Genomic DNA, 13,477 nt, shown 5'->3' with positions numbered 1-13,477 from the left:
GGACGGGTTGGGTGCGGGGGGAGTGCTCCCGGTGTTGGGTGGGTCCGGAGCCGGGGGGTGGGGGCACGCTCTTGGGATGGGGGGGTGGGCTGTTTGGGGCTGGGATTGGGTGAGACTTCTTCACTCGGGGAGTTGTTGGCCTGTGGGGTTCTCTGCCGCGGAGAGTTGTTGATGCCAGTTCATTGGATGTGTTCGGGAGGGAGTTCGATGTGGTCCCTGCGGCTGGGGGGGTCAGGGTGTGTAGACGGGGCGTGGGGGGTAGGTGCTGGGGTGGGTGATCAGCCATGATCTTGATGGTGGTGCAGGCTAGAATGGCCGAATGGCCTACTCCTGCACCTATTTTCTATGTTTCTATGTTTCCCCATTATATTTTTACTCCAGACAGGGATGTACAATTGCCGAAGTTCATCCATGTGATCTTTAAATGTTTGCCATTGCTTATCCACCGTCAACCCTTTAACTATCCTTTGCCAGTCTATTCTAGCCAATAATGTAAGGAAATGGAGCAGCCAATTTGCAAGGTCCCACAGAGAGCAATGGGATACATTTGTGAGCCAAATAAGTACAACTTAACCCATGCATGACAACCATCAGTGTTACACTTAGACATTGTCACTGAGTTGTTGTTTGTTTGTATTTGCAGTCCAAAATCCTGGCTCCTACCTAATGTTGCTGTGCGGGAAATCTGCTGAAGGCAGGAATTCGCGTGATAGTTTTGCAAGATCAGGAATTATCATCCACACCAGATTTTCATCTCCCGCCCAACTGAACCTCCTCAAAATCTATGAACACTGCCATCCGTCAATTCTCCCAAATCCTCTACAATCCGGCCCATCACTCACCGATGTGAAGTGCCTCAGGATGTTTTATTCCATTAAAGATGCTATACAAATGCAAGTTGTTATTATAGACATGGTTGAATGTGAAATAACCTGCAGCTTAAGTTATGACAATCCAAGCTTCGCTGCATTATCATAGAATTATATTCAGGGCCATTTCTCAATTGTCAGCTTTTGTGAAGCTTGACAGCTTTTTTGAAGCTCTTGGCCAGCCTTTGTTAATTTTCCAGATTGGCATGCGTGCTTAGCAGCAGCAGTTTTTGCTATATTTAGCACAGTGGAAAGCTTGGCAGGGGAGATCACAATGTAAATATAAGGTTTGTGTTGACGATGAAAATTAATTGACAACGTTAGTACTTAGTGCATTTGCATCATACTGGGAGGCAGAAACAGCAGAAATAAATCCAATAGGAACTTGTTTATCCAGGGAGTGGTAAGAATGTGGAACTCACCCCACAATGAGTAGCTGAGGTTCCACCACCAGGGAGCGCATCCCCTGAAGTCCCAAGGCATTCCAGCATCCCTTGGGAGCACTGTATATAAGCCGGCCCCTCAGGTCTGTTCCTCACTCTGGAGTGTCTTAATAAAGGCTGAGGTCACTGTTACGTTAACCTCCCTGTGTGCAGTCTCATCTGTATTAGGAACACAGTAACTGGCAACGAGTACACGAATCCAACGCAAAGATGCAGCAAACTGTGGGCATCCTGGAGAAGTTCTCGGAGGGTGAGGACCGGGAAGCCTGTCAAACGGCTAGACCAGTACTTTGTAGCCAACGAGCTGGACGGAGAAGGAAGCGCTGCAAAAAGGAGAGCGATTCTCCTCACAGTCTGCGGAGGCACCGACCTACACCCTCATGAAGAATCTTCTGGCTCCAGTGAAACCCACAGATAAGTCGTATGAGGAGCTGTGTACACTGGTTTGGGAGCATCTTAACCCGAGGGAGAACGTGCTGATGGCGAGGTATCGGTTCTACACGTGCCAGCGATCTGAAGGTCAGGAAGTGGCAAGCTACGTCGCTGAGCTAAGGCGACTTGCAGGACAATGTGAGTTTGATGGCGACCTGGAGCAAATGCTCAGAGACATTTTTGTACTGGGCATTGGCCACGAGACCATCCTATTTTGACCGTAGAGACACCAACCCTCAGTAAGGCCATTGCGATAGCACAGGCGTTTATATCCACCAGTGATAACACCAAACAAATCTCTCAGCACACAAGTGCTAGCAATGTTCATAAATTAACTGGAACTGTGTTTGCAAGAGAAATGTACAGGGCAGAAACCACGAGTCTGCAACTGCCAGCAAGCCTCAGGTGACCCAGATGACTCAGAGTCCGCAACAAAGGATGAATGCAAGGCAATTCACACCTTGTTGGCGTTGTAAACATAGAAACATAGAAAATAGGTGCAGGAACAGGCCATTCAGCCCTTCTAGCCTGCACCGCCATTCAATGAGTTCATGGCTGAACATGAAACTTTAGTACCCCCTTCCTGCTTTCTCGCCATACCCATTGATCCCCCGAGTAGTAAGGACTTCATCTAACTCCCTTTTGAATATATTTAGTGAATTGGCCTCAACTACTTTCTGTGCTGGAGAATTCCACAGGTTCACCACTCTCTGGGTGAAGAAGTATCTCCTTATCTCGGTCCTAAATGGCTTACCCCTTATCCTTAGACTGTGATCCCTGGTTCTGGACTTCCCCAACATTGGGAACATTCTTCCTGCATCCAATCTGTCCAAACCCGTCAGAATTTTAAACGTTTCTATGAGGTCCCCTCTCACTCTTCTGAACTCCAGTGAATACAAGCCCAGTTGATCCAGTCTTTCTTGATAGGTCTGTCCCGCCATCCCGGGAATCAGTCTGGTGAACCTTCGCTGCACTCCCTCAATAGCAAGAATGTCCTTCTTCAGGTTAGGAGACCAAAACTGTACACAATACTCCAGGTGTGGCCTCACCAATGCCCTGTACAACTGTAGCAACACCTCCCTGCCCCTGTACTCAAATCCCCTCGCTATGAAGGCCAACATGCCAATTGCTTTCTTAACCGCCTGCTGTACCTGCATGCCAACCTTTAATGACTGATGTACCATGACACCCAGGTCTCGTTGCACCTTCCCTTTTCCTAATCTGTCACCATTCAGATAATAGTCTGTCTCTCTGTTTTTACCACCAAAGTGGATAACCTCACATTTATCCACATTATACTTCATCTGCCATGCATTTGCCCACTCACCTAACCTATCCAAGTCACTCTGCAGCCTCATAGCATCCTCCTCGCAGCTCACACTGCCACCCAACTTAGTGTCATCCGCAAATTTGGAGATACTACATTTAATCCCCTTGTCTAAATCATTAATGTACAATGTAAACAGCTGGGGCCCCAGCACAGAACCTTGCGGTACCCCACTAGTCACTGCCTGCCATTCTGAAAAGTACCCATTTACTCCTACTCTTTGCTTCCTGTCTGACAACCAGTTCTCAATCCATGTCAGCACACTACCCCCAATCCCATGTGCTTTAACTTTGCACATTAATCTCTTGTGTGAGACCTTGTCGAAAGCCTTCTGAAAGTCCAAATACACCACATCAACTGATTCTCCTTTGTCCACTTTACTGGAAACATCCTCAAAAAATTCCAGAAGATTTGTCAAGCATGATTTCCCTTTCACAAATCCATGCTGACTTGGACCTATCATGTCACCATTTTCCAAATGCGCTGCTATGACATCCTTAATAATTGATTCCATCATTTTACCCACTACTGAGGTCAGGCTGACCGGTCTATAATTCCCTGCTTTCTCTCTCCCTCCTTTTTTAAAAAGTGGGGTTACATTGGCTACCCTCCACTCGATAGGAACTGATCCAGAGTCAATGGAATGTTGGAAAATGACTGTCAATGCATCCGCTATTTCCAAGGCCACCTCCTTAAGTACTCTGGGATGCAGTCCATCAGGCCCTGGGGATTTATCGGCCTTCAATCCCATCAATTTCCCCAACACAATTTCCCGACTAATAAAGATTTCCCTCAGTTCCTCCTCCTTACTAGACCCTCTGACCCCTTTTATATCCGGAAGGTTGTTTGTGTCCTCCTCAGTGAATACCGAACCAAAGTACTTGTTCAATTGCTCTGCCTTTACTTTGTTCCCCGTTATGACTTCCCCTGATTCTGACTGCAGGGGACCTACGTTTGTCTTTACTAACCTTCTTCTCTTTACATACCTATAGAAACTTTTGCAATCCGCCTTAATGTTCCCTGCAAGCTTCTTCTCGTACTCCATTTTCCCTGCCCTAATCAAACCCTTTGTCCTCCTCTGCTGAGTTCTAAATTTCTCCCAGTCCCCAGGTTCGCTGCTATTTCTGGCCAATTTGTATGCCACTTCCTTGGCTTTAATACTATCCCTGATTTCCCTAGATTGCCACGGTTGAGCCACCTTCCCTTTTTTATTTTTACGCCAGACAGGAATGTACAATTGTTGTAATTCATCCATGCGGTCTCTAAATGTCTGCCATTGCCCATCCACAGTCAACCCCTTAAGTATCATTCGCCAATCTATCCTAGCCAATTCACGCCTCATACCTTCAAAGTTACCCTTCTTTAAGTTCTGGACCATGGTCTCTGAATTAACTGTTTCATTCTCCATCCTAATGCAGAATTCCACCATATTATGGTCACTCTTCCCCAAGAGGCCTCGCACAATGAGATTGCTAATTAATCCTCTCTCATTACACAACACCCAGTCTAAGATGACCTCCCCCCTAGTTGGTTCCTCGACATATTGGTCTCAAAAACCATCCCTTATGCACGTTCATTTAGCCTATTCATGCCACTTCAAAGGGTATGTTTGCAAGAGCTGTGGAACAATGGGGCACCTCCATTAGACTTACCTGCACTCGGCGGGAAAACATTGGTCTGGGATATTACAGCCATAGGTAAGAAGGACCAGGGATTTAGCGGGTGTACATAAGTACTCCCAAGGACCCAACGAACTGACCAAATGATTCTTTACAAACTGGGTAAAATTCTTGGGCAAGGACATCAAAATCCGTTTAATCCAGACAAGCTGCAAGCTCTGCTAATCCTGCTAACCACCACATGGCAGAGGAAGATCGGCCCATGGTGGATCAAAGCAATTTCGAGCCTCAGAGAGAGAAGGCCGATGCTGAAGTACACGGGGTGCACACATTTTCGACGAAATGTCCATCTATAATGCTAAATGTAAAATTGAATGGCTTACGCGCAGCCATGGAACTGGACACTGCGCTAGCCAATCCATCATGAGTAAAAAGATGTTTGAGAGACTGTGGTGCAACAAGGTATTCAGACAAGCTCTGAGCCCCATCCACACGAAACTGAGAACGTACACCAAAGAGCTCATCACTGTCCTGGGCAGCGCCATGGTCAAGGTCACCTATGGGGGCACGGTGCATGAACTGCCACTCTGGATTGTCCCGGGCAATGGCCCCCCACTTCTTGGAAGGAGCTGGCCGGGCAAAATCCGCTGGAATTGGGATGACATCCGATGTTGGTGAGGCCTCATGTACCCAGGTTCTTAACAAATTTCCTTCCTTCTTGAGCCAGACATTGGAAACTTTTCCAGGGCGAAGGTGCGGATCCACTTGGTCCCAGAGGCACGACCCATTTACCACAAGGCGCGAGCGGTACCTCACATGATGAGGGAGAGAGTGGAAATCGAGGTGGACAAGCTGCAACACGAGGGCATCGTCTCCCCAGTGGAATTCAGCGAGTGGGCCAGCCCGATTGTTCCAGTACTCAAAAGTGATGGCACGGTCAGGATTTGTGGCGATTATAAAGTAACTATTAATCTTTTCTCGCTACAGGACCAATACCCGCTACCTAAGGCAGATGACTTATTTGCGACGCTGGCAGGAGGCAAGACATTCACCAAGCTCGACCTGACTTCAGCCTACATGACACAGGAGCTAACGTTGGTGCGTCTGTCCTCCCAGGGGATTTTCAGGATCTTGCGGAGACATCGCTGGTGGTATTTCTCCAGTGACTTGAGGTGTCTACTGTACATGGTCCATGTCTCTGAGCCATACAGGAAGGCGGGTATTACTACAGCCCTGTAGACTATGAGTTTGGTGGCAGATTTGAGGGCCTGGTCTTCAAACACTCTTTTCCTCAGGCAGCAGAAATCTGCACTGGTGCACTGGAGGCGGTGTTGAATCTCGTCGTCGATGTCTGCTCTTGCTGATAATAGGCTCCCGAGGTATGGAAATTGATCCACATTGTCCAGGGCCTCGCCGTGGATATTGATGACTGGGGGGCAGTGCCGTGCGGCGGGGACAGGTCGGTGAGGACCTTTGTCTTACGGATGTTTAACGTAAGGCCCATGCTTTCGTACGCCTCCGTGAATACGTTGACTATGACTTGGAGTTCAGCCTCTGTATGTGCGCAGACGCAGACGTCGTCTGCGTCCTGTAGCTCGACGACAGAGGTTGGTGTTATCTTGGACCTGGCCTGGAGACAACGAAAATTGAACAGGTTCCCACTGGTTCTGTAGTTTAGTTTCACTCCAGCGGAGAGCTTGTTGACTGTGAGGTGGAACATAGCAGCAAGGAAGATTGAGAGGAGGGTTGGGGCGATGATGCAGCCCTGCTTGACCCCGGTCCGGATGTGGACTGGGTCTGTAATGGATCCGTTGGTAAGGATCACCTCCTGCATATTGTCGTGGAGCAGGCGGAGGATAGTGATGAACTTTTGGGGGCATCTAAAACGGAGGAGGATGCTCCATGGACCCTCGTGGTTGACATTGTCAAAGGCCTTTGTACGGTCGAAGAAGACCATGTGCTATTTCCTGCATTTTTCCTACAGTTGTCACACTGTAAAAGTCATGTTCATTGTGTCCCGTAGGGGACGAAATCCGCACTGCAACTCCGGGAGGAGCTCCTCAGCCATAGGGAGAAGACGGTTGAGGAGGACTCTAGCGACGACTTTCCCAGTGGCTGATAACAGAGAGATTCCTCTGTAGTTGCCGCAGTCGGACTTGTCCCCTTTCTAAAAGATGGTCACGATTACTGCATCTGAGATCTCCCGGCATGCTCTCCTCCCTCCAGATGAGGTCATGTATTCGCACCAACAGTGCCTCTCTGCCGTACTTCAGTGCCTCAGTGAGGATTCCATCCGCTCCCACAGCCTTGTTGTTCTTAAGCTGTCTTATGGCTTTTTCTACCTCATGCAGTGCTGGGGTTTTACTGAGGTGGTGGCGGGATGGAGTTGAGGACACTCGAGTCAAAGGCAGAGTCTTGATTGAGGAGATCTTCGAACTACTCCTTCCATCGGGCCCTGACAGCCTTGGTGTCCTTGATGACTGTTTCCCTGTTCTTGGCCAGCAGTGGGGTGGGGCCTTGGGTGTTTGGGCCGTAGGTGGCCTAGACTGCGATGAAGAATCTTCGCACATCATGGCTGTTGGCTAGCTGCTGTATCTCCTGTGCTTTCTCCATCCACCATCTGTTCTTTAGGTCCCGAGTTTTTTGTTGGACTTCAGCTTTGAGCCGTCTGTAATGCTGCTTTGCAGCTCCCGAGTTGGGTTGTTGTTTAAGGCTCAGAAATGCCCTGCGCTTGTGATCTATTAGCTCTTGGATCTTCTGGTCATTCTCTCAAACCAGTCCTGGTGTTTCCTGGTTGAGTGACCGAGCATCTCTTTGCAGGTACTGGTTATGGAGGCCTGAAGGGCAGGCTGTGGGCATTCTGCGTCTCAGGGGACGCCAGTTAGCTGTGTAGATGTTCATGTAGATAATCACAGCGATATTCTAGTCAAACGTCCTGAAGATAATCCAAAAGCTAGAAGCAGCTCCAGCGGCGCAGTTCAGCCCCACTTCCAGCTTCCTCGTACGTCGCACTTTGCATGCGCGACCGAATCGAGCGCCCGTGTGCAAAAAGGGGGCGGAGTCCAATGCGCGCACAATAAACTGTTGCAAATCATCACTGTTAAACTGAGGCGCCGTCTGCTCTTTCAGGTGGTCGTTAAAAAAAATCCCATGGCACTATTTCGAAGAGAAGGTGAGATATCCCCGATGCCCTGACCAATCACTAAAAAAACGATTATGTGGTCATTATCACATTGCTGTTTGTGGGAGCTTTCTGCGTCCAAATTGGCTGCTTTGTTTCAACACTTCAAAAGTACTTAATTGGCTGTAAAGCCCTTTGGGATGTCCTGAGGTCATGAAAGGTGCTATATAAATGCAAGTCTTTCTTTTCTTCTGTGGAAAAAAATTGTTCAATACAAAATTAATTTTGGTGTGATTTCTGTTTTAGAAAATTCCAGACTGACCACTCCAAAACCAGACATTATTGGCTCCACGATTTAGAAAGGGCAATGTGGTCCTCATGGGCACGCCCCTGAATTAAGCCCCACCCCTCCCTGTCACTCACCTGCTGGATCAGTCCCATGGCGCATGACGCCATTCGGTTAATCCGTTATTAAAACCCGTCATCGAGAACAAACTGAACCGCCTCCGACACGAGTTTAATATCAAACCTATTATAAATTAAAAAAGGGTTTTAACCGGAGACCGCTTCAAGAATGACAAATCAAATGTTATTCAAACTAACAATAACCTTCCCCCTCATCGCCGACAGCCGCGATAAGCACCGCCTCCCCGCACGCCGATTGGTTGGAACGCTCCACAGCTGAGCATCTATTGGTTGGTTGACACGTCATTCATATGACAGGCGGCGGCGAAGACCAACTCGATTTAAAAACTCGGCTGGGGTTTTAACCAACGGGAACACCATCGAAATGTACCTGTCTAGAAATTAACTTTTAAAATTATTGTAATGATACAAGCACACACACACACACACACACACACGCAAGTTATGAATATATATATATTTTAAAAATCCAGAAAATGATCCCGCCCCTTTTGTTCCTGATTGGTGATAGCTGAACGATTGGAGCACGTTGATTGGATAAAGGAGCCGTCGATCATACTCCGTTTCCGGTGTGTGGGAGGGCGGAGATTGTTCTGGGCTTCGGGGGTGGGGTGGGTTTGATGGTGAGGAGCGGGAGCGCAATGGCGGCTGTGGCTTAAAAACAGCAGCAGTTCCTTTAAAATCCCCACAGAATTAATTTAAGGGATATCTGTGTGTGTGTGTATATAAAAGACATCGATAAACAAGAAAAAACGATACTCGCACCCCCGGATCGGCGATGGAAAGCGAGCCGTTGCGGAGCGGCCGGGCGCTGCTGAACGGGGCGGTGAACGGTTACCATGGCGGCGGCTGTGGGCTGAAGGAGGAGGAGGAGGAGGAGGGAGGCAAGAAGAAGGCCGCCGCCGCCCAGCAACGGTCGCAGTGCCACTGCCAGCAGCAACAGGAGGCGAAGGCAGAGGCGGACAAGTGGCGGGCCGGCTGCTCGGAGAGGAGCCAAGCGGAGGCGAACCGGGATCCCGTCCCGACCACCAGCCGCCTGCAGCAGCGCCAGGAGCCGGCCAAAAAGAACAGGCCCCGTAAGTCGGACGTAGCCATCGCATTAGATTGGTCTGTCCACCGGCAAAGGGCTGGCCAGGGAGCAAATCCCACTTCCATAATCAGGGCAGCACTTGAATGCACCGAATTACCAATGCATTTGTAATTTTTTCTTAATCTGATTTTAAAAACAATGTAATTTTACACATTCATACTTGAGCTACAGTGCTACAAATCGCTATCAATTTTATACATTCACTCAATTGTATACATGCATACTTGAGCTACAGTGCTCTAAATTGCTATCAATTTTATACATTCACTATCATAATTTTATACATGCATACTTGAGGGATTTCCATTTGGTCACCATAGCTACATTGCAGTTCATTATCAATAGATCCTGCTGCAGTAAACCAACGCGCCCCCACATCAAACCCATGGTGAAAATTTATGAAATTGTCAATCCATAATTATTGATCCTTCGGTGATCTTTTAAAGCCACGCAGCATTCAGATCGAAACCTCGCCGGTAATGACAATTGAAGTAGAAAAGAATGTAGTAACTAAATTTAAGGCTCCGATGATGATGGATCGGAGCTATTCAGGCTCTGCTTTTTTTTTTGCTGTTTGACATTTGAACCGCTCCATTGGATTAGTTGCCTTATAATTCACTAAGGACTGTCAATTATCTTTCGTGTACTGATTAGTGTGCAAAATGGGAGAACTACCCCGCTGGGAAATGCGGGACAGCTCTTGACATGTTCATGTTAAATTCCCTTGTATTCCCAATAATTGTAAAATGTGGTGAAAATCTTATGGATCAGCATTGCAATGGCAGACGCGCTGATAGCCTCTATATAATTATTATTTAACACGTGTATTTATTCGAAAGGAGGAGTTAGGAGAAATTTCTCAGTCGGGACATTGATGGAGCATGGAATATTTTGACCCGAGTGGTTGAGGCAGTGACCACTGCATAATTTTAGATCAATATTTGGAATAGAGGAAGATGCAGGCCTATGAGGTGTTGGCAGGGCAATGAAATTAGCTTTGGATTATTTTCATGTTTAGAATTCAACATTTACATTACAAATGATGCATGTGCAGTGAGACGAGGGCTGCTCTTGATGTAATTTGAACTAACCGATTGCAATATTGTAAATTGACACCTTTTTTAAAAACCCTATCTAATGCACTGATTCATGTAATAGAGTAGCAATTGTTAAGGAACCTTGTTGCTGTAGCTTGTATTTGTTTTAATGTATGTACATTCTAAGTACATGAGTGGAAAATATTTTCCTTCCACCCGCACCTATCTGTAAAACCTTCAGCATGAGTTCATGCTATTGTATGTGAGTTTTACTGATGAAGATATTGGCAGTTGTGCCTCAAAATATGGAAAGCATCAGGTAATTGTCACCTATTTGCCTGCTTTTGAGACTAGTGTTTCATTTCAAAATTTAGCTGGTCGGTTGGAATTGACTTTGGCTGTTGAAGTTGGTTGTGCCTAAGCCTTTGCGATGCTGATCGTGCCAACTCGGAATAGAGTTAAGCTTTTGATGAGCTGAAAGCTGCCAGTTTGAGTGTAGCTCTTTAGAATGATTGACCTTTGTCTGAGAAAGGAAGTGACTGGCTAGGATTGGAGGACAGGAGATAATTTGTTGACTATCTTAGGTTTTGAAGGTAAGTGGAGAGATTGAGTTGCTTGATTGGGAGGAGAGATAATATCTTAGCCCTACTATTACCAACAGGTATTATTTTTAATAATTGAGTGAACTTGAGAAAATTCAAGTCAAAAAATGTTTCAAAATTGTATATGGGTAGGGGAGAAAGATGCAGAATGGAGGTACTTTATTTTAACTGTCTCTGCTTCTGCTCAGCAATAGTGTTCCAGCAGGTCGTTGTAGTATCTGAATGGTTTGGTTTTTTTTCTTTTAATCTAAAATTTGTACATTTTTCAATATTTTTATGAGGAGGCATTAATGTGCGAACGTGCAAATTTGTGACTAAGTCCATTGGTAAAAATTAATGAAAAACCAGCGATTTCTATAATTAGTCGAGGGTCATGCTTCCATAATTGAGATGCAAGCTTTCATTTACTTTAATGCTGAAAGGGAAAAAAATTACAAGAGGAAGTTCCTGCCATTTGAGATATTTTGGTAATTTAAATCTTTTGTAGTGTTTGAAAACTTGGTCCATTCTATTTCTGCTCAAAAAATGAAAACTTGCCGTCCATATTGGTTGGTGCATTTGTGTGAGAATATTTATAGGGTAACATTCCAGGTGCTAAGTAAACCTTGCCTTTTGTCTCTGAACAGAGTTCTGCATGATAGTGGTTTTTACTTGCATCAAATACATTTATATCTAGAATGATCCATGCAGAGGCACAGCTCTGACGTAAATACCGCTACTCGATACAGCTATTTTTAACTTGAGATATCTTCTTTTTCTGTCTGTGTTTAAGGGGAAACCTGCATTGCATTACACCCTAGTTTTAAAAAATATATGTATTCATATTGTCTGTCTATATCTTTAATTCTGAGGACTGGGAGAAATTTAGAATTCAGCAGAGGAGGACAAAGGGTCTAATTAGGAGGGGGAACATAAAGTATGAGAGGAATCTTGCAGGGAACATAAAAACTGACTGCAAAAGCTTCCATAGATATGTGAAGAGAAAAAGATTAGGGAAGACCAACGTAGGTCCTTTTGCAGTCAGAATCAGGTGAATTTATAATGGGGAACAAAGAAATGACAGACCAATTGAACAAATACTTTGGATCTGTCTTCACCTAAGGAAGACACAAATAACCTTCCAGAAATACTAGGGGTTTGAGGGTCTCGAAGGAGGAACTGAAGGAAATCCTTTTAGTGGGAAATTGATGGGATTGAAGGCTGATAAATCCCCAGGGCCTGATGGCCTGCATCCCAGAGTACTTAAGGAAGTGGCCCGAGAAATAGTGGCTGCATTGGTGATCATTTTCCAACATTCTATTGACTCTGGATCAGTTCCAATGGAATGCAGGGTAGCTAATGTAACACCACTTTTTTAAAAAAAAGGAGGGAGAGAAAAAGCGGGGAATTATAGACCGGTTAGCCTGACATCGGTGGTGGGGAAAATGTTGGAATCAATTATTAAAGATGCAATAGCAGCGCATTTGGAAAGCAGTGACAGTATCGGTCCAAGTCGGCATGGATTTATGAAAGAGAAATCATGCTTGACGAATCTTCTTGAATTTTTGGGGGATGTAACTAGCAGAGTGGACAAGGGAGAACCAGTGGATGTGGTGTATTTGGACTTTCAAAAGGCTTTTGACAAGGTCCCACACAAGAGATTGTCGTGCAAAATTAAAGCACCTGGTATTGGGGGTAATGTATTGACGTGGATAGAGAACTGGTTGGCAGACAGGAAGCAGAGAGTTGGCATAAACGGGTCCTTTTCAGAATGGCAGGCAGTGACCAGTGGGATGGCACAGGGCTCAGTGCTGGGACCCCAGCTATTTACAATATACATCAATGATTTAGATGAAGAAATTGAGTGTAATATCTCCAAGTTTGCAGATGACACTAAGCTGGGTGGCGGTGTGAGCTGTGAGGAGGATGCTTAGAGGCTGCAGGGTGACTTGGATTGGTTAGGTGAGTGGGCAAATGCATTGCAGATGCAGTATAATGTGGATTAAATGTGAGGTTATCCACTTTGGCAAAAACAGGAAGGCAGAATATTATCTGAATGGTGACAGATTAGGAAAAGGGGCGGTGCAACCTGGATGTCATGGTACATCAGTCATTGAAGTTTGGCATGCAGGTACAGCAGGTGGTAAAGAAGGCAAATGGCATGTTGGCCTTCATAGCTGGAGGATTTGAGTATAGGAGCAAGGAGTCTTACTGCAGTTGTACAGAGCCTTGATGAAGCCACACCTGGAATATTGTATTCAGTTTTGGTCTTCTAATCTGAGGAAGGACGTTCTTGCTATTGAGGGAGTACAGCGAAGGTTCACCAGATTGATTCCCGGGATGGCGAGACTGGAACAACTGGGCTTGTATCCACTGGAGTTTAGAAGAATGAGAGGGTTTCTCATAGAAACATATAAAATTCTGACGGGATTGGACAGGTTAGAGGCAGGAAGAATGTTCCTGTTGCTGGGGAGTTCCAGAACCAGGGTTCACAGTCTAAGAATAAGGGGTAAGCCATTTCGGACTGAGATG

At 46.1% G+C, this 13,477-nt stretch overlaps 1 protein-coding gene across 1 annotated transcript in view; it reads left to right on the top strand.

Annotated features, from left to right (window-relative positions):
- Window positions 1-8,845: 8,845 nt before the first annotated feature.
- The window catches only part of LOC139236472 (pantothenate kinase 3-like), a 31,195-nt gene continuing 26,563 nt past the window's right edge, over window positions 8,846-13,477 (top strand). Inside the window, exon 1 of the mRNA XM_070866828.1 lies at window positions 8,846-9,313. Within this exon, the coding sequence (XP_070722929.1) occupies window positions 9,016-9,313 (298 nt within the window). The 5' untranslated portion in view covers window positions 8,846-9,015. The remainder of the gene's footprint in view (window positions 9,314-13,477) is intronic.

This window comes from Pristiophorus japonicus, chromosome 2 (assembly GCF_044704955.1).
Source record: "Pristiophorus japonicus isolate sPriJap1 chromosome 2, sPriJap1.hap1, whole genome shotgun sequence".
In the NCBI taxonomy this organism is placed as follows: Eukaryota; Metazoa; Chordata; class Chondrichthyes; family Pristiophoridae; genus Pristiophorus; species Pristiophorus japonicus.
This window is presented reverse-complemented; position numbering and strand designations above follow the sequence as displayed.